Source organism: Theropithecus gelada, chromosome 20, assembly GCF_003255815.1.
Source record: "Theropithecus gelada isolate Dixy chromosome 20, Tgel_1.0, whole genome shotgun sequence".
NCBI classification, from domain to species: domain Eukaryota; kingdom Metazoa; phylum Chordata; class Mammalia; order Primates; family Cercopithecidae; genus Theropithecus; species Theropithecus gelada.
The window spans coordinates 31,965,601-31,988,447 of NC_037688.1; the positions used below are offsets into that span (position 1 = coordinate 31,965,601).

Consider the following 22,847-nt stretch of genomic DNA (forward strand, 5'->3'; position numbering starts at 1 on the left):
GGAACCAAAGGAGGTCCTTTCGATAAAATGCCTGGGTTCAACTACAAACCCCAAAGAGCAATCACCAAATGAACTTCACATGGCGAAAGTATTTCTTAGTTCACTTCAGGATCATAGCATGGAAGGCAAGAGCCAATCTGCTCTGAAAGAAGCAGTGTCCTGGAAATTAGTGTCCACATTCCTGACACAATAAAATAGCCTAATAAGTTATTTGCTAGGTTGTAGAATGAAATGTAACACCAAGACCCAGCGCCAAGGATTCACGTCAATGCCTGACCATTTGCTGGCCTTCCTGACCAGGATAGCACCCGTCAGCCCAGTATGGAGGAAGGACAAGGTCACACATGCTTCTATTTCGGACTAAGTATAGGTTTCTGATTTAGAATACCCTACAAGAAACAGTGTAGTTACTGATATCTGTATAATCAATCATAATACTAATCTTACTTCTCTACACCAAAAAAATCTTGGAGACAAACGTTAAATAAGAAAATCAGAGCACAGCGTTGGTGCTGACCTACCTGGCCGGCACAGTTGACAAAATACTGGCATTCAATCTGTCCTTTATCTGTCTCCACTCCAGTAACTTGACCTTTTTTGACCATTACATGAAGAACAGATGTCCGGTCATAGATCTGAACACCTGTTCCAAGGTAAAGAAAGAGTTGGTGTTTCATCTGATGTACCAGAATGTAGACATCTGCAGCAGGTTCTCCGCCCAAAAGAAACACTGATAAAGTCAAGTCAATGCTTTATTACTTTATTTTATTTTTGAGACGGAATCTTGCTCTGTTGCTACGGGTGGAATGTAGTGGTGCAATCTTGGCTTGCTCTCTGCCTCCTGGATTCAAGCGATTCTCCTGCCTCAGCCTCTCAAGTAGCTGAGAATACAGGCGTGCACCACCATGCCCAGCTAATTTTTGTATTTTTAATAGAGATGGGGTTTTACCATGTTGATCAGGCTGGTCTTGAACTCCCGGCCTCAGGTGATCCACCTGCCTTGGCCTCCCAAAGTGCTGGGATTACAGGCATGAGACACCACGCCCGGCTCAATGCTTTAAATAAAAAAAAAAACCCTAGAATCATATCCTGAGACTATGTAAATGGGCCTTGCTCAAGATTGAAAATAGCAAGTCAGTTTAAAAACAGACTTTGGAACACAATAATTAAATTCCAGGAATCACAGACTATGGAGCAGAGAGGAGAGGATGTAAAAAAGGCACCTTAAGTGGTAACCTGCTCACACCATTGATATGATACCCTGGACACTAGTAAGTTTTTCTCTCATTCAGTGCAACACGGGCTCATGATTTCAGGTGCGGATTAAACTTCCAAGGTGTGTTTTCACCTTGAACTTCTCAAGTCCTGTAGGGGAAAAATATTACCTTAAGTCCAAAAGGCATTAATCAGCCGGGCCCATTACAGCTCATGCCTGTAATCCCAGCACTTAGGGAGACCGAGGTGGGTGCATCATCTGAGGTCAGGAGTTCAAGACTAGCCTGGCCAACATGGCGAAACCCCGTCTCTACTAAAAATACACAAAAAAATTAGCCAGGTGTAGTGGCGCACACCTGTAGTCCCATCTACTCAGGAGGCTGAAGCAGGAGGATCACATGAACCCAGGAGGTGAAGGCTGCAGTGAGCCAAGATTGTGCCATTGCACTCCAGCCTGGGAGAAAAGAGAGAAGCTCTGTCTCCAAAAAAGGGGCATTAATTAGCACTAAAAGCAGTTCTTTGGAACTTAAAAAATGTGGCCCTGAGGGAAAACATTTATTAACAGATAAGCAAAATATAAGACACGGTGTTCAAAAAATGGAAGCTGAGTACCCCAAAGAGGATAATCTTTCCAAACTTGAGTTGGTGTAACTGCCTACTGTGAGACACTTCCTTAGGTAACGTCTTCCCTGCTAACCAATCTTAAGAAAATGCAAAAACCTGCTCACCATTTTGGGAGGCTGCACTTGCCAGGGCAAGAGCCACGTCAGCAGAGGACACCACGGCATCCTCGGGAACATGCATGGCCCCCACCAGGTCGTGCACGTTGAGGAGATGGTGAAGTTCGGCCACTTTCTTGGGGGAGATGATCTCAGAAGGGATACCTATGACACTGCCACAGAACACAAGGGACAATGACATTCACAGGCTCTTTGGCAGAGGCCAGTGTGGTAAAGTCAGGCCACGCTTCTAGACTCTTACGTACTTCAGCCTTGAGTTGATGCGCTTCAGGGAGATCAGTCGGTCCTGAGTTTGGGCCAGAAAGATTGAGCCTGTCCTTGTGTAACCTGTAAGAAAAATGAGCCCAAATGAGACAGATCAGACCAAATGTAGGATGGGAGAGCAGAAAATGCACTAGATTATAGCTTAGAAGACCTGTGATGAATCCTGGGACTGCCACTCAATATCCTTGGGCAGGTAAATCAGCTTCTCTGAGCTTCTTCGGAAAATTTTAAGAACTTCAGATGCGCTAAGGCTCCATGCCCTAACCAAACATTCTCAGCTAACAGTTTTGTGAGGTTGTGAGGATCAAACGAGATTCTAAGCCAGGTGCAGTGGCTCACGCTTGTAATCCCAGCACTTTGGGAGGTTGAGGGGGGCGGATCACCTGAGGTCACTAGCTTGAGACCAGCCTGGCCAGCATGGTGAAACCCTGTCCCTACTAAAAATATAAAAATTAGCTGGGTGTGGTGGTGCATGCCTGTAATCCTAGCTACTGGGGAGGCTGAGGCAGAAGAATTGTTTGAACCCAGCAGGTGGAGGTTGCACTGGGTCAGAATTGCACCACTGCATTCTAGCCTGGGCGACACAGCAAGATTCTGTCTTTAAAAAAAAAAAAAAAAAAAAAAAAAGATTTTGGGCAGGGATTCGACCTTGAACCCATCCCTATTCTTCCTTCCTTTTAGGCAATTTCACCCTTTCTCCTCCTAGTCTTGGGGGAGTGTAATCCTTGGCAAAGGCCACTCACAATAACATCAGCTACCAAGGGTCAGATTCTCCCTTCTCCTTCCCCAGTATAGCCAAACAGTGGGCACGTGACCTAAGCTTATCCAATCAGACCCTCCTGAAATAGTCAGTCTTGAGCACATAGGTGAATGGCTAGAGGTCACCATCTCAAGGGCAGCATCGTCCAGACCAGGCTGCTCCTGTTCTGGCTGAGGGACTGCCTGCGGTGCAGTCCCCACATCCTGGCTTCCAGGTTGCCTCCAGCTGGCAGCCTCCTACCAACTCCACAGGCCCCAAGCTCCTCCCAACAAGCTCTAAGTTGGCCAGTCAATTCCTGTTGTTTGTAATCAACACACCTGATATAGAACCATAATTACACTTGGGCCAATGACAATCCTCCTAAAATGCAATGACTCTTAATTCTTATAAAGAAAAAGTTGAAGCAATTTGGTAACTTATTTTCTTTTTTTTTTTTGAGACAGAGTTTCACTCTGTCACCCAGGCTGGAGTGCAGTGGCCGGGTCTCAGCTCACTGCAAGCTCCGCCTCCCGGGTTTACGCCATTCTCCTGCCTCAGCCTCCCGAGCAGTTGGGACTACAGGCGCCCGCCACCTCGCCCGGCTAGTTTTTGTATTTTTTAGTAGAGACGGGGTTTCACTGTGTTACCCAGGATGGTCTCGATCTCCTGACCTTGTGATCCGCCCGTCTTGGCCTCCCAAAGTGCTGGGATTACAGGCTTGAGCCACCGCGCCCGGCCAATTTGGTATCTTATTTTCAAAAGAAGTACAGTCAGGATAATTTACATATTTTCTTAATTTATTAGTAGAGGCCAGGCGCAGTGGCTCAAGCCTGTAATCCCAGCACTTTGGGAGGCCGAGATGGGCGGATCACGAGGTCAGGAGATCGAGACCATCCTGGCTAACACGGAGAAACCCCGTCTCTACTAAAAAATACAAAAAACTAGCCGGGCGAGGTGGCGGGCGCCTGTAGTCCCAGCTGCTCAGGAGGCTGAGGCAGGAGAATGGCGTGAACCCGGGAGGCGGAGCTTGCAGTGAGCTGAGATCCGGCCACTGCACTCCAGCCTGGGTGACACAGCAAGACTCCATCTCAAAAAAAAAAAAAAAAAAAAAAAAAATTTATTAGTAGAGATGGGGTTTCACCGTGTTAGCCAGGATGGTCTTGATCTCCTGACCTCGTGATCCGCCCACCTCGGCCTCCCAAAGTGCTGGGATTATAGGTTTCAGCCACCACGCCTGGCCAACTCAAGTCTTAATTACCAAAGCAGCAGGCAAACCTGGCAGAGGATCAGATACAGAACTGAATATAACAGTCTCAGGGACAGGCAAAACAGTAAACGGAAGACACTTGCTTACCTGTTTGGATCCCTGTTTCTTGCTCTAACTGATGGTAGAGTTTGTTTGAGTAGTCTGCCATCTTCTGCTCAATGGTCAAGTGCCTGGCGGTGCTCAGGATGCCAGCACAAAACCTCGTAGAGCCAGCAGCCAGCCTGCAGGATGGATGCAAAATGCTATTAGGTACATTGATGTATCTGTGAATACAAGGTCAAAGTTTCTCATTATAGTACTGTTTCTAATACCAAAAGATGGAAACAAGCTGGGCACAGTGGCTCACACTTACAATCCCAGCACTTTGGGAGGCCAAAGTAGGAGGACTGAGGACTGCTTGAGGACAGGGGTTTAAGATCAGCCTGGTCAACACAGGGAGACCCCATCTCTACCAACAACAACAAAATTAGCCAGGCATGGTAGCACATGCCTGCAGTCCCAGCTACTTGGAAGGCTAAGGCCAGAGGAGCCCTTGAGTTCAGAAGGTAGAAGCTGCAGTGAGGTATGATCACACCACTGCATTCCAGCTTGGGCAACAAGGTGAGAAAAATGTTCACTGACATGGGACAGATTTAAAATTTTGGATAGTTTAGGCCAGGCACAGTGGCTCATGCCTGTAATCCCAGCACTTTGAGTGGCTGAGGTACGAGGATCACTTGAGGCCAGGAGTTGAAGACTGGCCTGGGCAACATAACCAGACCGTGTCTCTACCAAAAAAATAAAAAATAAATAAAAATAAATAAATAAAAATAAAGGCCAGGTGCGGTGGCTCACGCCTGTAATTCCAGTACTTTGGGATGCCGAGGTGGGTGGATCACAAGGTCAGGAGATTGAGATCATCTTGGCTAACATGGTAAAACCCTGTCTCTACGAAAAATACAAAAAATTAGCTGGGCATGGTGGTGGGCGCCTATAGTCCCAGCTACTCGGGAGGCTGAGGCAGGAGAATGGCGTGAACCCGGGAGGTGGAGCTTGCAGTGAGTCAAGACTGCACCACTGCGCTCCAGCCTGGGCGACACAGCGAGACTCCGCCTCAAAAAAAATAAATAACTAAAAGTTAAAAAAAATAAATAAATAAAAGTTAGCCAGGCTCCCTGGGAGGCTGTGGCAGGAAGATCCTTTGATCCCAAAAGTTTGCACCTGCATTGAGCTAGGATTGTGCCACTGCACTTCAGACTAAGCAATAGAGCAAGACTCCATCTCTAAAATAAAATAAAATTTTGGAATTCATCTGTACAATGGAATACTATGCAGCTACAAAAAAAAGAATGAAAAGGTCTTTATGTACCAACATGGAACAATCATAATGAAAAAGCAAGGTGAAGAACAGTGTGTAAGGTATGCTCCCACTTATATGAAAAAGGGAAAAAATATAATAAATGCATATCCATACACACACACACAAACCTACCAACACATAATTGCTTACAGAAGTAGAGAATGTAACTAGAACTTAACTTCCCTCCAGAGAGGAAAGCTTTTTGTTAGAAGTGAAGATTGAGGGCTGGGTGCAGTGGCTCACGCCTGTAATCCCAGCACTTTGGGAGGCTGAGACAGGCAGATCACTTGAGGTCAGGAGTTCGAGACCAGCCTGGCCAACATGGCGACACCCCATCTCTACTAAAAATACAAAAATTAGCCGGGCATGGTGGCGGGCACCTGTAATCCCAGCTATTCAGAAGGCTGAGGCAAGAGGATCGCCTGAACCCAGGAGGTGGAGGGTGCAGTAGGATCGCCTGAACACAGGAGGCGGAGGTTTCAGTGAGCTGAGGCTGCACCACTGCGCTACAGCCTGGGTGACAGAGCAACATGCCGTCTCAAAAAAAAAAAAAAGAAGATTGAAAAGGAGTCTTTTTCCTGTACACTCTTTCACATATTTTCTTTCTTTCTTTTTCTTTTTATTTTTTGAGATGCTTTTGCGTTTCGCTATTGTCACCCAGGCTGGAGTGCACTGGCACAATCTTGGCTTACTGCAACCTCTGCCTCCTGGGTTCAAGCTGTTCTCCTGCCTCAGCCTCCCGAGTAGCTGGGATTACAGGTACCCGCCATCATGCCCAGATAATTTTTTTTTTTTTTTTTAAGAGATGGAGTTTCGCTCTTGTCGCCCAGGTTGGAGTGCAATGGCATGATCTCGGCTCACCACAACCTCCACCTCTCAGGTTCAAGGGATTCTCCTGCCTCAGTCCCCCAGGTAGCTAGGATTACAGGCGTGCACCACCATGCCTGGCTAAATGTGTATTTTTAGTAGAGATGGGGTTTTGCCATGTTGGCCAGGCTGGTTTCGAATTCCTGACCTCAGATGATCCACCTGCCTCAGCCTCCCAAAGTGCTGGGATTATAGGCATGAGCCACCGCACCCAGCCTCTTTTACATATTTTCAATTCTGAATCATATAAATACATGGCCTACTCAAAAGTACATAAACTTTACATTGAAAAAAAAAGTTCTCTAATTTGTGGTAGCAACAGAATATAAAGAGCTCCCAAAGACCCAGTTTTGCAAGGGACCCATATGTCAAGAAAGCAGGTGGGGGTTCTAAGGTCATTTTCCCCAAATTATTTATCACTCAGTAAATAAACTACCATCTGTGTCAACATGCCTGTCACTGGAGTTTACTGTATTTACTCTAATAATGATAATTTCCCCGTAAGATTGTCAGCTCCCTGAAGAGATGTTTCTATCATCTTTGTAACTGTGTGGAGCTCCACCCCAGGTGGGAGTTCCATTATCTGGCTGGTGGTCAGCACCTATAGCTCTGGTGATGTCTCTGCTGGGAGAGCACTCCTCGAGCAGCTCTGACAGTGGCTCTTGCCCTTGGCGGTACATTAGAGTTCCCCAGGAAGCTTTTAAAAATACTGATGCCTGGCTCACCCTTAGAGATTCTGGTTTGTTCTGGGGAGAGATCTGGGCATTGGTAATTGTTAAAAGCTCCCCAGCTGATTCTACTGTGCAGACAGATTTAAGAATCACTGATCTATGAGAACAATAGTGAAGATGGAGAAGAGGAACAATTATAGATAAAGGGGAGTATAAAACCATTTCACAAGTCACTGATAAGGCATAATAATAATTATTACTTTTTGAGACAGTCTCACCCTGTTGCCCAGGCTGGAGGGCAGTGGCACAAACTTGGCTCACTGCAATCTCCGCTTTCCAGGTTCAAGCAATTCTCCTGCCTCAGACTCCTGAGTAGCTGGGATTACAGGCACATGCTACCATGCCCAGCTAATTTTTGCATTTTTAGTAGAGACAGGGTTTTGTCATGTTGGGCAGCCTGGTCTTGAACTCCTGACCTCAGGTGATCCACCCACCTTGGCCTTCCAAAGTCCTGGGATAATAGGCATGAGCCACTGCACTTGGCTGAGGCATAATTTTTTTTTTTTTTTGAGACCGAGTCTTGCTCTGTTGCCCAGGCTGGGGTGCAATGGCGTGATCTTGGCTCACTGCATCCTCCACCTCCTGGGTTCAAGCAATTCTCCTGCCTCAGCCTCCCAAGCAGCTGGGATTACAGGTGCACACAACCACTCCCAATTAATTTCTGTATTTTTAGTAGAGACAGCATTTCACTATGTTGGCCAAGCTGGTATCGAACTCCTGACCTCAGGTGATCCACTCGCCTTGGCCTCCCAAAAATGAACCTCCCTAGAGTCTTCCACTTACAAACATTTACACTGAAATTAGTTTATCATTTTTTGTGGAAATACCTGATAATTAAATTTGAAAGGATTTAAAAAAATAGGAGACAGACTTTGACATCAAGGAAGCATTATGAGGCCAGGTGTGGTGGCCCAAACCTGTAATCCCAGTACTTTGGGAGGTTGAAGTGGATGGATTACTTGAGCCCAGGAGTTTGAAGCCAGCCTGAACAACATGGTGAAATCACATCTCTACCAAAAATACAAAAAATTAGCCGGGCGTGGTAGCGCATGCCTGTGGTCCCAGCTACTCACAAGGCTACGGTGGGAGGATCACTTGAGCCCAGGAGGCAGAGGTTGTAGTGAGCCAAGATTGAACCACAGCACTCCAGCCTGAGTGACAGCGTGAGATCCTGTCTCAAAAACATTAACAAAAACAAAACCCACTTTTGCTCTTAAAAGTATCCACTGCAGGCCACGTGCAGTGGCTCATGCCTATAATCCTAGCATTTGGGAGGCCAAGGCAGGTGGATCAGCTGAGGTCAGGAGTTCAAGACCTGCCTGGCCAACATGGTGAAACCCCATCTCTACTAAAAATACAAAAATTAGCCAGGTGTGGTGGCATGCACCTATAGTCCCAGCTACTTGGGAGCCTGGGGCAGGAGAATCGCTGGAATCCGGGAGGTAGAGGTTGCAGTGAGCCGAGATCATGTCACTGTACTCCAGTCTGGGTGACAGAGCAAGACTCTGTCTCAAAAAAAAAAAAAAAAAAAAAAAAAAAAAGAAGAGTATCCACTGCATAAAATAGAAATCCATGAGTCTAAACTAATGTGTGAGAGTGTGTGTGTGCGTGTGTGTGTGTATACAAATATATAACTGAGTAAATAAATGGGGGAGAAGGAAATCTCTTCCTGACAGCAATATGCCAACTATAATAAATGTAGAAGGATGATCAAAAAATCACCATTTGTCAATCATCATGGTAGTGGCTGACTCGGGCAACAGTTGTCAACGGATGCTAAGCCCGGTAGGTGGAGGTCTGATACGAACTGATATGAACAGGATATTGGCATAATCTCAGAATCCATCTCTCCTGATAGGGCGCTGGCCCGTTATAAAGGGAGAAAACAGGGTCTCTGTGCTAGAGATGCTTGGAGGACACCAACATAACTGGGTGACCAGGGTTATCACCACCAGAAGTGAGACAGGACAGCTATACATCTTCTGATGTGGTGCACTGCTGAGAGTCCAGCCTAATTTCTGTGGTCTTACTGCCAAAAATGTATGACCTGGTTGTGAGGATGGATGCACAACTCTGTGAACAGAATTCGGCACTTAACAAGAATGAGTGGCATGGTATGCAAATTGTATCTCAATACAGCGCGTTTACAAAAGTCTCTAACCTGAGTCTGATCATAAGACAACAGCCTAGGCTAGGTGTGGTAGGTCACACCTGTAATCCCAGCACTCTGAGAGGTCAAGATGGGTGGATCACCTGAGGTCAGGAGTTCGAGACCAGCCTGGCTAACACAGTTAAATCCTGTTTCTACTAAAAAAATAGAAATTAGCCAGGCGTGGTGGTGGGCACCTATAATCTCAGCTACTCGGGAGGCTGAGGCAGGAGAATCGCTTGAACCCAGGAGACAGAGGTTGCAGTGAGTGGAAATTGCACCACTGCACTCCAGCCTGGGTGACATAGCGAGAGTCTGGCTCAAAAAAAAAAAAAAAAAGAAAAAGAAAAAGAAAAAGAAAACAGCCTAGGCAACACAGGGAGATCCCACCTCTACCGAAAAATACAAAAATCAACCAGACATGGTGGTGCATGTCAGCAGTCCCAGCTACTTGGGAGGCTATGACAGAAGAATTGCTTGAATCCACAAGGTCAAGGCTACAGTCAGCTGTGATAGTGTGACTGCACTCCAGCTTGGGTGACACAGCAAGACCCCTTCTTAAAAAAAAAAAAAAAAAAAAGGAAGAAAAAAGAAAACATTAGCTAAACACAGGTTGAGAATTATCAGAGTGGAAGGCCTGTATTTTTTTTTTTTTTTTTTTTTGAGACATAGTCTCGCTCTGTCACCCAGGCTAGAGTGCAGTGGCATGATCTCCGCTCACTGCCACCTTCACCTCACGGATTCAAGCGATTTTCCTGCCGCAGCCTGCCGAGTAGCTGGGATTACAGTTGTACACCACCATGCCCAGCTAATTTTTGTATTTTTAGTAGAGACAGGGTTTCACCATGTTGGTCAGGCTGGTCTCGAACAGGTGATCTGCCCACCTCAGCCTCCCAGAGTGATGGGATTACAGGCGTGAGCCACCACACCCAGACAATACTGTTGTATGAATCTAACATTACTTGTGTAGTGGTATAATATTAATGATGGATTATAAGAATCCATTCTGTAATCTCTGTAACTATTACAAATTAATATAAAGGGATTTAGCTTACAAGCCAATAGAGCAGAAAATACTTGACCTAAAAGAAGGCAAGCACAGAGAAACTAAGCCTATAAAGCATATTTCTTTTGGGGAATGTGAACAATGTTAAGAACTAGCAATTAAGCGAACACAAGCAGTTGTCTACTTTGCTTCAATGCAATCCACATTATTTACAAACACAAATTTCTGTCAAAGTCTAAAATGCTGCTGGGTACAGTCGGTCACACCTGTAGTCCCAGCACTTTGGGAGGCCAAGGTGGGAGGACTGCTTGAGGCCAGCAATTCAAGCTCAGCCTGGGTAAGAAAGCGAGATCCTGTCTACCAAAACAACAACAAAAGGAAAAGGAAATTTGTTAACTCTCTAAAAATCAGAGAACATGAGCATTACTAATCATCATTCAACAAAACTCAGGAGATTCCACCTTGCTGCTTCTCACGCTACTTAGCAACATTTAGATTCGCTACTGGTGGGGCAGTATCTCTGAAAGGAGAGGGAATCTTAGATTAGAGCAGCACAGCCATGAGCCAAATGCAGTCTGATCCTTACCTGCCCTGCTCCAAAAGGACAATATCCTTCCACCCCATTTTGGAGAGGTGATAGGCCACAGATGTGCCCATGATTCCACCTCCACAGATGACCACCTGTGCCTGGGTGGGCAGGGCCATGGAACGTGCCTCTGCAGCTGACGCGCTGTTTCTTGCAGAGGACCAGTTCTGCCATCCTGGGCTGGCTCTTTGTCTTCCAACAATTGACAGCAACCGGTAGAACATCACGTCTCTCACCAAGTAGATCTCAGGAATTTAAACTAGACAGAGAAACCAAACATATTTCATGCCATTCAACTCAGTGCATGGGATTAATGAGAAAGGGATTTGACAAAGAACAAATCATTCAGCAAATATTTGAGGGCAGCCACGCGTCGTGGCTCACGCCTGTAATCCCAGCACTCTGGGAGGCCAAGGTGGGCGGATCACGAGGTCAGGAGATCCAGACCATCCTGGCTAACACGGTGAAGCCCCGTCTCTACTAAAAATACAAAACTAGCCGGGTGTGGTGGCAGGCGCCTGTAGTCCCAGCTACTCGGGAGGCTGAGGCAGGAGAATGGTGTGAACCCGGGAGGTGGAGCTTGCAGTGAGCCGAGACTGTTCTACTGCACTTCAGCCTGGGCCACAGAGCAAGACTCCGTCTCAAAAAAAAAAAAAAAATTTGAGGGCATACTGAGTTTCAGACATTCTGCTAGCAGTGGACAAGAATGGGGAAGTCCATCTTTATGACATTTACATTTGAGAGTTTGCGTGTGTGAATGAGGAGAGCACCAATCAATATACAAATAAATATACAAATAAAACAAGTAAACAAAGCTAACGTGATAGAGTAACTAGGGGCATATTTAAAATAGGATGGTCAGAAATAGCCTCCAAGGAAGTAACACTTGGAAACAGACCTGAAGGATAAGGAACGAGCTACATATTTGGGAGACACTGAGACGAGCATGTGCAAAAGCCCTGAGGTAAGACAGACCAAGAACAAAAAGGAGGCCTGCACGCACACAACATGGGGAGTGTGGGGAGACGATCTAAGACAATGCTGCAGAGGCAGGCGGAAGCCAGTACACACAGCCTTGGGTGCCATCAGCAGGAATTGGAATTTTATTCAAAGTACAAAGGAAAATCACTAACGCAGGGAAATCCCTAGCAGGGGAAAGAAATGATCTGGGATGTTTTTCTTTTCTTTGCTTTTTTTGGCGCGGGGGGCGGGGGGCTGTTTTTCAAAGGTAGGTCTGGCTCCACTGTGGAGAGCGCATGGTAGAATTAAGAAGAACAGAGTCGACTTCCTGGGCTCAAGTGATCCTCCCACCTTGGTCTCCCAAAAGTGTTGAGATTACAGGCGTGAACCACCGCCGTTGGCCAAAACAGGGTTTTAATAAACTTAATCTATCAGCAAAACAGATGACTGTTCAACTTTCAAGAAACTGAAGAAAGAAAGACCTACTGGTTGTCCATGCAGTCATGTGTACAGGAGGATGAGGACTTTGAGATGAGAGGCGGTAGACAAGGGGGCCTCAGGGCAACTCACTGCTAGTCACCTCCTTACCGCCTCCACTGCCAGCCACAGGACCCACAGACACTCCACAGTCAGCCCAAATTGTCCAAGGCCAAGGTATCTATGTCCATCCATCACAGAGGACTCTCACAATTGCAACCAATGCAAGCACAGACTGTGTCCAGGCTGATATCCCATCCAACTGGAGACAAATTGTCTTGGCCAGCTTGTGAATGCCACCATGCCTCTCACCCCGGTTCCTATTAAGCACCATCTCAAGACAGAAGCTTCTCTACCCAGCTAGTCTTTCCATAATCTCATCTCCATGTGACCACTGTACTTCCCATGACCCAAGCTCTCTTCACTTTCCTCCCCTTCAAGCCCCTCTACTGCACCGTCTAGAATACCTTCCCCGAAGGCAAGCACCTACCCCTTTGCTGACATTCTCTCTACCCTGTCCCAATGGCAACACAGCTCTCCTGGGGAACTGCCACTGCCTAATGGCCAGCCCCATCCCACTGACCTCAATGTCAACCTCCTGGCTTCTGACCCGTGACCACTTGGTTATACTTGAAAACTGTCCTGCTCCTTGGTGGCTTAGGCTAGCACATGTTAAGCCACAGGCAGACCTCTGTCTGTATTCAGGTTCAGAGCCCAGCTGCTCCTCTCTCAACCTTCAACTTCACCTCCTTTCTTCCCTCATTCTAAGCAGATAACCTGTCTCACCTCATTCCCTGAAACCCTTCCTATAGACCCACTTGCATCTGCAACCATCTCTTCCTTCCTTCTTTTACCCACCGGAAAGTTAATCTCCCCCAAGTGCCCTGGATCCCACTTCCTCCTCTCTTCTCTCGACCCTAGCTCCATCAACTGCTCTGTCTCTTTCATCTACCTGCAACGTTTCCCTCCCTTTTTGCTCCTTTTCCTCAGCATTTTTTTTTTTTTTTTTTTGAGACAGAGTCTCGCTCTGTCGCCCAGTTGGGAGTGCAGTGGTGTGATCTCGCCTCACTGCAACCTCCATGTTCCAGGTTCAAGCAATTCTCCTGCCTTAGCCTCCTGAGCGGCTGGGACTACAGGCGCATGCCACCACGCCCAGCTAATTTTTGTATTTTTAGTAGAGACGGGGTTTCACCATGTTGATCAGGCTGGTCTTGAACTCATGACCTCAGGTGATCCACCCACCTCCACCTCCCAAAGTGCTGGGATTACAAGCGTGAGCCACCACGCCCAGCCTTAATGACTTTCTGATGCCCTCAGGGAAAAGGCAAAACTCTTTTCATATCAAGTGCAAGATCCTTCACAGTCTGGTTCTTATCTGTGGTCTCACTTGTCCTCTCCCCACACTCTGACCAAGCCAGACTGAACAACCTGTAATTCCCCAAACATATCAGGTGATGCGTGAATGTTCTATTCAGCTCCAGGTTCTGTGCATGCTGATCCCTCCTGGCATGGTTCCTGCCACCCCTTCCACAAATACAGGTAATCTCCTCAGGTCACAGCCTCTTTGACATCTTTTTTTTTTTTTTTTGAGATGGAGTCTCGCTCTGTCACCCAGGCTGGAGTGCAGAGATGTGATCTCAGCTCACTGCAAGCTCCGCCTCCTGGGTTCAAGTAATTCTCCTGCCTCAGCTTCCCAAGTAGCTGGGACTATAGGTGCCCACCACCACGCCCGGCTATTTTTTTCTATTTTTTAGTAGAGGCAGGGTTTCACCGTGTTAGCCAGGATGGTCTTGCTCTCCTGACCTTGTGATCTGCCCGCCTCGGCCTCCCAAAGTGCTGGGATTACAGGCATCAGCCACCACGTCCAGCCCCCTCTTTGACATCTTATCTGATACTCACCCCCTCCTTCTCCAAAACTTGGTTAGGTGGCTCTTCTATGTTCTCCTATAGCACACTGCACTTCTCCCAGCACAGAACTTACCACGCTGCACAATGGTCTGTTTGCCAATCAGAGAAGCAACACGCCAGCACAGCAGGGAATCCAGGCTTTGGGGGCGGACAGGTCTGGGTTTGAAAATATCCCCACCTCTCACTAGCTGTATGACTTTCAGCAAGTTACCAGATCTCTATGCTTTGAGCTCCTCATCTGTAATATGGGCTAGTAACACCTACCTCACGTGGTTACTGCAAAGACTAAATCAGACAAGGCAGGAAGAACATGGTACAAGCACCTAAGAAGCACTCAGTAAGTAGTGGTTATTTTTTATTATTTTTGAGACGAGGTCTGTCACCCACGCTGGAGTACAGCGGCATGATCATGGCTCACTGCAGTCTCAACCACCCAGACTCAAGCGATCCTCCCACCTCAGCCTCCAGAATAGCTGGGACCACAGGTGTGCACCATCACGCTCAGCTAATTTTAAAATTATGAATATTTGTAGAAGAGAGGTCTTACTATGTTGCACAGGATGGTCTTGAGCTCCTGACCTCAAGTGATCTGCCCGCCTTGGTCTCCCAAAGCGGGATTTACAGGTTGGAATTACAGGCTGAGCCACCACACCTGGCCTATTATTTCCTTATTATAATGGAACTAAGAGCAGAAACCTTATAAATTGCTCAATTTTCCTAGCATTCAGCATAGGTATCTAGGAAATACATGTTGATGCATGAATGAGAACAGAGAACAAAGATTGGGGAAAAATCAAGGGTAGGTCCCTAGATTTGAGAAGATATCTAAATACCCGAGAAAATTATTTTTATTTTTATTTATTGTGAGACAGAGTCTCAACTCTGTCACCCAGGCTGAAGTACAGTGGTGTGATCTTGGCTCACTGCAACCTCTACCTCCCAGGTTCAAGTGTTTCTCCTGCCTCAGCTTCCTGAGTAACTGGGATTACAGGTGCATGCCACTGTGCCCAACTAATTTTTTGTATTTTTAGTAGAGATGGAGTTTCGCCATGTTGGCCAGGCTGGTCTCGAACTCCTGACCTCAGGTGATCCACCCACCATGGCCACCCAAAGTGCTGGGATTACAGGTGTGAGCCACTATGACTGGCCAAGAATTATTTTTAAAGCTAATATTTGTATAAGTAGTTACAATGCACCAGATACTGCCTATGTATATAACTAATTTAATCCTCACAACCTTATGAGGTAGATATTAGCATTTCTACTCTACACTTGTACAGGTAAGTGAAAGTGACTCACCCAAGGTCCTACCAAATTGTTGAGCAGCAGAACCCTGTCAATTTGGCACTAGTGGCCTGCTATTTAATCATGACTCCACAGTACCTTTCAAATGAAAGCACATGGTAAGGAAAGGACAGCTGTGAGGACTGAACTATTAGGCACATCCCCCTAACAGGAAAAAGGGAACTGCAAAGGTGGCAGAACAAACACAGTTAACAGATGAGTTTTAAGGTGGAATTTAAAAAAACTTCAGGCTGGGCACAGTGTCTCACACCTGTAATCCCAGCACTTTGGGAGGCCAAGGCGGCTGAATCATTTGAGGTTGGAAGTTGGAGACCAGCCTGGCAAACATGGTGAAACCCTGTCTCTACCAAAAATACAAAAAAATAGCTGGGTGTGGTGGCGGGTGCCTGTGGTCCCAGGTACTCATGGTGCGGCCACCATTGCATCTTGGGCCAGACTATCCAGTTCCCTTTTGTTGGATTCAATACTGTCTCACCACATAAGCCAATCTCGTGTTTTATTAATTTTTAAAATATTTTTGTTTTGTGGAGATAGGCTCACTATGTTGCCCAGGCTGGTCCTGAACTCCTGAGGTAGGAGGATCGCCTGAGCCTGGGAGACAGAGGTTGCAGTGAGCCGAGATTATGCTACTGCACTCCTGCCTGGCTGACAGAGTAAGACCGTCTTAAAACAAAAAAAGGCCAGGCGCAGTGGCTCACGCCTGTAATCCCACCACTTTGGGAGGCCAAGGCAGGTGGATCACTTGAGGTCAGGAGTTCGAGACCAGCCTGATCAGCATGGTGAAACCCCATCTCTAACTAAAAACACAAAAATTAGCCGGGTGAGCCGGGCGCGGTGGCTCAAGCCTGTAATCCCAGCACTTTGGGAGGCTGAGACGGGCGGATCACAAGGTCAGGAGATTGAGACTATCCTGGCTAACACGGTGAAACCCCGTCTCTACTAAAAAATACAAAAAACTAGCCGAGCGAGGTGGCGGGCGCCTGTAGTCCCAGCTACTCCGGAGGCTGAGGCAGGAGAATGGCGGGAACCCGGGAGGCGGAGCTTGCAGTGAGCTGAGATCCGGCCACTGCACTCCAGCCTGGGCGACAGAGCCAGACTCAGTCTCAAAAAAAAAAAAAAAAAAAAAAAAAAATTAGCCGGGTGTCGTGGCTTGCACCTGTAGTCCCAGCTACTCAGGAGGCTGAGACAGGAGCACTGCTTCAACCAGGGATGTGGAGGCTGCAGTGGGCACAGTCGCACCACTGCACTCCAGCCTGGGCAACACAGTGAGACTTTTTCTCAATAAAAGCCCAGGGAGCTTGGCGCCAAAAAAGGGATTTCTGACCTTGTGTTCATTATGACCTTCAAAAGAGTGAAGTGGTGAGGGCATGAGGGCAGAGGAAAAGAAGGGCTTAAGACAACGAAGGAAAGGAAGGCACCAGAGTCTAGCACTTTTGCTGTCAAACCTAAGCCTATAGGGTTGGCGCAAAACCAAAGCAAAGCTTGATAACAAAGGAGGTCAAGCCACGGGAGAAGAAACTGAAGACGTCAAAGACAGAAATGAGGCACATCATCTGGTCTAAAACAAATCATAGGCCGGGCGCGGTGGCTCAAGCCTATAATCCTAGCACTTTGGGAGGCCGAGACGGGCGGATCACGAAGTCAGGAGATCGAGACCATCCTGGCTAACACGGTGAAACCCCGTCTCTACTAAAAAATACAAAAAACTAGTGGGGCGAGGTGGCGGGCGCCTGTAGTCCCAGCTACTCGGGAGGCTGAGGCAGGAGAATCGCGTAAATCCGGGAGGCGGAGCTTGCAGTGAGCCGAGATCCGGCCACTGCACTCCAGCCCGGGCTACAGAGCGAGACTCCGTCTCAAAAAAAAAAAAAAAAAGAACAAATCATACATTTTTTAAGGTTCTGGAAAATGACCGTATAATATTCTCTGCTAAGAAGAATAACTTCTGCTAAACAAGCGTAAGACTGCGGCTGGCTCTACTGAGATCTGCTTATTCCAACAAGACCAAGGTGCTAGTTCTAACTTCGAGGTGTCCCTCTGTATGGCTTCGGCGTTGCACACAGTGGACCGCCGGTCACAAGGAAGACTGGATGAGCATGGGTGGGTTCACACAACATTTTCCACACTTGCCTCAGCAAAAGAACCACCTGGGACACTTGTTTAAAAACGACAGATTCCCAGGGTCCACCTCTGCAGAGTCTGATCCTGCCACTCCAGGGAGCTGTATTTTTCAACAAGTACACCAGGCGATCACGCGAGTTTAAGAAATGAACACAAGTTGGCCGGGCGCGGTGGCTCATGCTTGTGATCCCAGCACTTTGGGAGGCTGAGGCGGGCGAATCACGAGGTCAGGAGTTCGAGACCAGCCTGGCCAACATAGTGAAACCCCCGTCTCTACTAAAAATACAAACATTAGCCGGACGAGGTGGCGCGCACCTGTAATCCCAGCTACTTGGGAGGCTGAGGCAGGAGAATTGCTTGAATCCAGGAGGCGGAGGTTGCAGTGAGCCGAGATCGCGCCACTGCACTCCAGCCTGGGCGAAAGAGACTCCGTCTCAGAAAAAAATAAAAAAGAAATTAACACAAGTCCCTGTCACTGGAAAAGCATACCCGCCGGGCAGGCTCCTCTTCCACCACCAGCCCCCAACCCCGTATATCATGTTTATATGCATGCGAGACACGGGCTTGGAGATTCTTGTTTCAAATCCGAGGTATCACACATCGGCCCCCAAAGGTCAAACATTAAGAAGGAAGCTCACTGCCTTGGCCCAGGCTTTTCTAGGTGACTTCTTCCTCAGGACTCTGAAGCAGTCTTACTAGTTATAAAGCACAAGCGGACCGCACGTCTCAACGCGGGAAAACAGTTCCACCTGCAGGGATGCGACCGGGCTAGGCGAGCTGGAGTTGGCTCTGCGCCGCAGGGGTGTGCAAGCCCGAGAGGGGGGAGCCCGAGGTCACCCCGCCCGCCCTGGCATCGGGGCTGAGGTGCAGGCGCCTGGAGGAGCGGTGCGCAGGCCCAGAGGTAGCCGAGGACACGAGCGGACAACATTCCGGGGACCAAGTACTGGCGCCTGGACGCGCCTTCGCGAGGCCAGGCGGAAACGACTGGAAGCGGGGGCTTGCGGAGACCACCCCCGGGCGAAACCAAAGGAGAAAGAGGGGAACCCAGGGGTCCCGGGGCGCTCAGGCCCGCGCGGACGGGGAGGCCAGAGTGGCCCCGCAGCTATCTCCTTACCTCACGGGCCCCCACGGGCTCCGCGCTCAGCTACAACCCGGCGGGAGCAATGCGGCTGCCACAACGGTTGCCGGGGGTCGCCGCGGGCCGGAAAGCGGGGTTCGGGGATGGAAAGGGGGCGGGGCGAAGCGAGCAAAAAGTTCCGGGGAAGCCGAGACCGCGACCTTCCGCGCTTTACGGCCCCTGGGCAAGGGTACGGCTGGCGCGTGACCTCAGCCGCGCACGAGCACGCCGTGACGCCCTCGCGGAGCCCCGCCCCTGCCACGTGAACTTGTTTGGGTCTCGGGAGGCACACCGCCCCCAGGGCCTCTTTGCCAGCCTCAGAGGCGAGCTATGGAAACTTTGACTCTTAGGGCCGTTTTGGAACCCGGGCCTTGGACTGGCGGGGTTTCTGCACGTGGAACCGGAACGTCTGAGATAATCGCAGATCCTGTGGAGGGTGGGGAGCGCGGGAGTTCTTTCTTCCCTCGAGGCCTGTGCCAGGGCTTACTCCAAATCCAGTGGGTCCCCAGTCCTAAGCCACAAGCAGTCTCGGGGAAAAACGCTTCTCACCCCCGTGGGAGCGCGGCTCTTGGAAGTGGCTCCGGGCTTTCTTGGGCGAGGCTTTCACAGAGCAGATCGGAAATTCATTCTGCTGTCCCGCCCCACCTCGGAGGACGGACTAACGGACCTGAGTTCCCGGCCCTATCTTACTCCTCGCAGCTTCTCAGCTTGGCTCAGCTCAGAGGAAGAGGAATCACTCAAGCCTCAGAGAAGTCTCCACTCACCCGTTCTTCACCGTCACATCAGTCTTTTCTTTCCTTCTAGAACTCATCACTGTCTCAAGGACATAAGTTTGATGACTGTCTTTTCCACTGGTGTAACACGGTCTCTGTCGACAGAACCTTAGTCTTATGCACAGCTTTATTCTTAGCACCCAGAACAGTGCCTGGCACCTCATCCACTAAATATGATATGGATAAGGGGCTCATGGTGCAGTCACCATTGCATCTTGGACGACACTATCCAGTTCCCGTTTGTTGGATTCAATACTGTCTCACCACACAAACTAATCATCTTGTGTTTTATTAATTTTCTAAATAATTTTTTTTGTAGAGATAGACTCAACTATGTTGCCCAGGCTGGTCCTGAACTCCTGGCCTCAAGTGATCCTTCCATCTCAGCCTCCCAAAGTCCTGGGATTACAGGCGTGAGCCACTGTGCCTGCCCCAATCTTGCGTTTTATTGCTGGCCACCAGTATAGCCCGGCACTGTGCAGGATGATAGGATCCAGCAGTGTACAAGAAAAATGGGGTTTCTGCTCTTAGGGAGTGGCAGTCAAGTTCCAGGGACCCCTCTGTCACAAGGCCAGGCCACAGCCTACATAGTTTATACCCCATTTACTGGCCAGTCAACTCATAGAAAGACAACCCAGATGAGGTCTGCAAGAGAGCAGACTGAAACTATGCCATAGGCTCCTGTGCTAGATAAATACTTCCATATTTTAGCTAGGATTGAATGCTTGGGGACACCCACCTGTCTAAAAAAGGAGAAAATCCTGACCGATGTGAGACATTCTCTGGGAAGGCTTTCCTGATGCCCAGATGTGGCAATTTCATGAAAAAGATCATAGGTTTTCCTCATGAACCATTTGGTTCAAGCCATTTCCAGGCACGTGAATTTGGGAGAAACTTGGTTGTCTGCAGGAGATGGTGGATGAAATGAAGTTAAATACTTAATGTGTTGATTTCATTCTGTTTACATGCAGTAAGTAGCAAACAAATGGTATAGATCTGTCCCTGATTTCCTTCTCCATCACCATGATCGGCCTCCACTTCAAAATGCTAAGTCTGGTGGGTGCCGTGGCTCATGCCTGTAATCCCAGCACTTCAGGAAGCCAAGGTAGGTGGATCACCTGAGGTCAGAAGTTTGAGACCAGCCTGATCAATATGGTGAAACCCCATCTCTACTAAAAATACAAAAATCAGCTGGGCATGGTGGCACATGCCTATAATCCCAGCTACTTGGGAGGCTGAGAAAGGAGAATTGCTTGAACCCAGGAGGCGGAGGTTGCAGTGAGCCAAGATTGTGCCACTGCACTCTAGCCTGGGTGACAGAGCAAGACTGTCTCAGAAAAAAAAATAATACTAATAAGTCCTAAGGCCCGTTTCATTGTCAGTGATGGGTCTTATCCTTAGTAGGTTCTTACAACCACTGATGCAAGGGGGTTGAGTGTTTTTATTTTATTATTATTTTTTTAGATGGAGTCTCACTCTGTTGCCCAGGCTGGAGTGCGATGGTGTGGTCTCGGTTCACTGCAACCTCTGCCTCCCAGGTTCAAGCTATTCTCCTACCTCAGCCTCCTCAGTAGCTGGGACTATAGGTGTGTGCCACCACGCCCGGCTAATTTTTGTATTTTTAGTAGAGACAGAGTTTCACTACATTGGCCAGGCTGGTCTCAAACTCCTGACCTTGTGATCTGCCTGCCTCGGCCTCCCAAAGTGCTGGGATTACAGGCGTGAGCCACCGCGTCCAGACTATTTTTATTTTTTGAGATTGGGTCTCACTGTTGTCATCTAGGCTGGAGTGCAGTGGTGCAGTCACAGCTCACTGCAGCCTCAACTTCCTGGGCTCTAGCAATTCTCCCACCTTAGCCTCCCAAGTAGCTGAGACCTCAGGTGTCTGCCACCACCCCCAACTAACTTTTGTATTTTTTGGTAGAGATGGGGTTTCGCTATGTTGCTCAGGCTGGCATTGAACTCCTGAGCTCAAGAGATCCACCTGCCTTGGCCTCCCATTGTGCTAGGATTAGAGGCATGAGCCACCATGTCCTGCCCTAAACAGACGTTTTAAACTGCGCTTGTTGGCCGGGCGCGGTGGCTCAAGCCTGTAATCCCAGCACTTTGGGAGGCCGAGGCGGGTGGATCACGAGGTCAGGAGATCGAGACCATCCTGGCTAACACCGTGAAACCCCGTCTCTACTAAAAATACAAAAAAAAACTAGCCGGGCGCGGTGGCGGGCGCCTGTAGTCCCAGCTACTCGGAGGCTGAGGCAGGAGAATGGCGTAAACCCGGGAGGCGGAGCTTGCAGTGAGCCGAGATCGCGCCACTGCACTCCAGCCTGGGTGACACAGCGAGACTCCGTCTCAAAAAAAAAAAAAAAAAAAAAAAAAAAAATAAACTGCGCTTGTTAACTCCTCTTGTGAAATCTTCATCTGCAGTGACCTGGTAAATGTATTTGCTGCCACACAGGATAAACAGTGTACAGACAAACATTTGACATACCTATGTTACCACAGTGTAAGAATGAATTTGGATCTGAGGTCGTTAAGATGCAGGCATTTATCTTACCTCCCTGCAGCACCCTCATGGCTGTGGGGAAGGCCTCCCTCCTCCCTCTGAAGTTCCTGTCGCTGTCACTAGACTGGACATCTGCCTACAACCAACTTCATAGAAAGGTCCTGACACCTCGCGTGCTTCTGGTGTGCTTGAGAGCCTGTGTTTGTGTGGAAAGCACGGATGTGCATATGTTCTCATTCACACCATGGGAAGAGAAGAATGTTGTGAGTAGCAATCAGTACTTTTTTTTTTTCTTTTGAGACAGAGTCTTGCTTTGTCACCCAGACTGGAGTGCAGTGGCGGCGCGATCTCGGCTCACTGCAAGCTCCGCCTCCCGGGTTCACACCATTCTCCTGCCTCAGCCTCCCGAGTAGCTGGGACTACAGGCGCCCGCCACCACACCTGGCTAATTTTTTGTATTTTTAATACAGATGGGGTTTCACTGTGTTAGCCAGGATGGTCTTGATCTCCTGACCTCGTGATCCACCCACCTCGGCCTCCCAAAGTGCTGGGATTACAGGTGTGAGCCACCACGCCCAGCACAATCAGTACACCAACTTCCATCCACAAGTCAAAGTGCATTTCTGCAGTAAATCAGCTGTGATGGACTCAGTCCTGTGCTGGAGCTATTTCACAAAGTCCATATAAGACAGAGTAATAGTAAAACCAGCTGCCTTGCCAGGCACTGTGGCAAATGCCCTAACTGTGTTATCTCATTGAAACGTCCCTGAAACTGTGGACATG

The 22,847-nt window shown here is 48.4% G+C and overlaps 1 protein-coding gene across 2 annotated transcripts in view; it reads right to left on the reverse strand.

The window, feature by feature from the left end:
• Positions 1-18,891, reverse strand: part of PDPR (pyruvate dehydrogenase phosphatase regulatory subunit) — a 46,993-nt gene extending 28,102 nt beyond the window's left edge. The window contains exons 1-7 of one of the 2 annotated variants that reach the window (XM_025371484.1): positions 18,786-18,891; positions 18,310-18,420; positions 10,904-11,162; positions 4,313-4,446; positions 2,201-2,282; positions 1,944-2,107; positions 522-643 (exon numbers count right to left, since the gene is read on the reverse strand). In XM_025371484.1, coding sequence (XP_025227269.1) covers positions 522-643; positions 1,944-2,107; positions 2,201-2,282; positions 4,313-4,446; positions 10,904-11,127 — 726 coding nt within the window. In that variant the 5' untranslated portion in view covers positions 11,128-11,162; positions 18,310-18,420; positions 18,786-18,891. The remainder of the gene's footprint in view (positions 1-521; positions 644-1,943; positions 2,108-2,200; positions 2,283-4,312; positions 4,447-10,903; positions 11,163-18,309; positions 18,421-18,785) is intronic. The other variant, XM_025371485.1, reaches the window with a different exon arrangement.
• Positions 18,892-22,847: the final 3,956 nt, after the last annotated feature.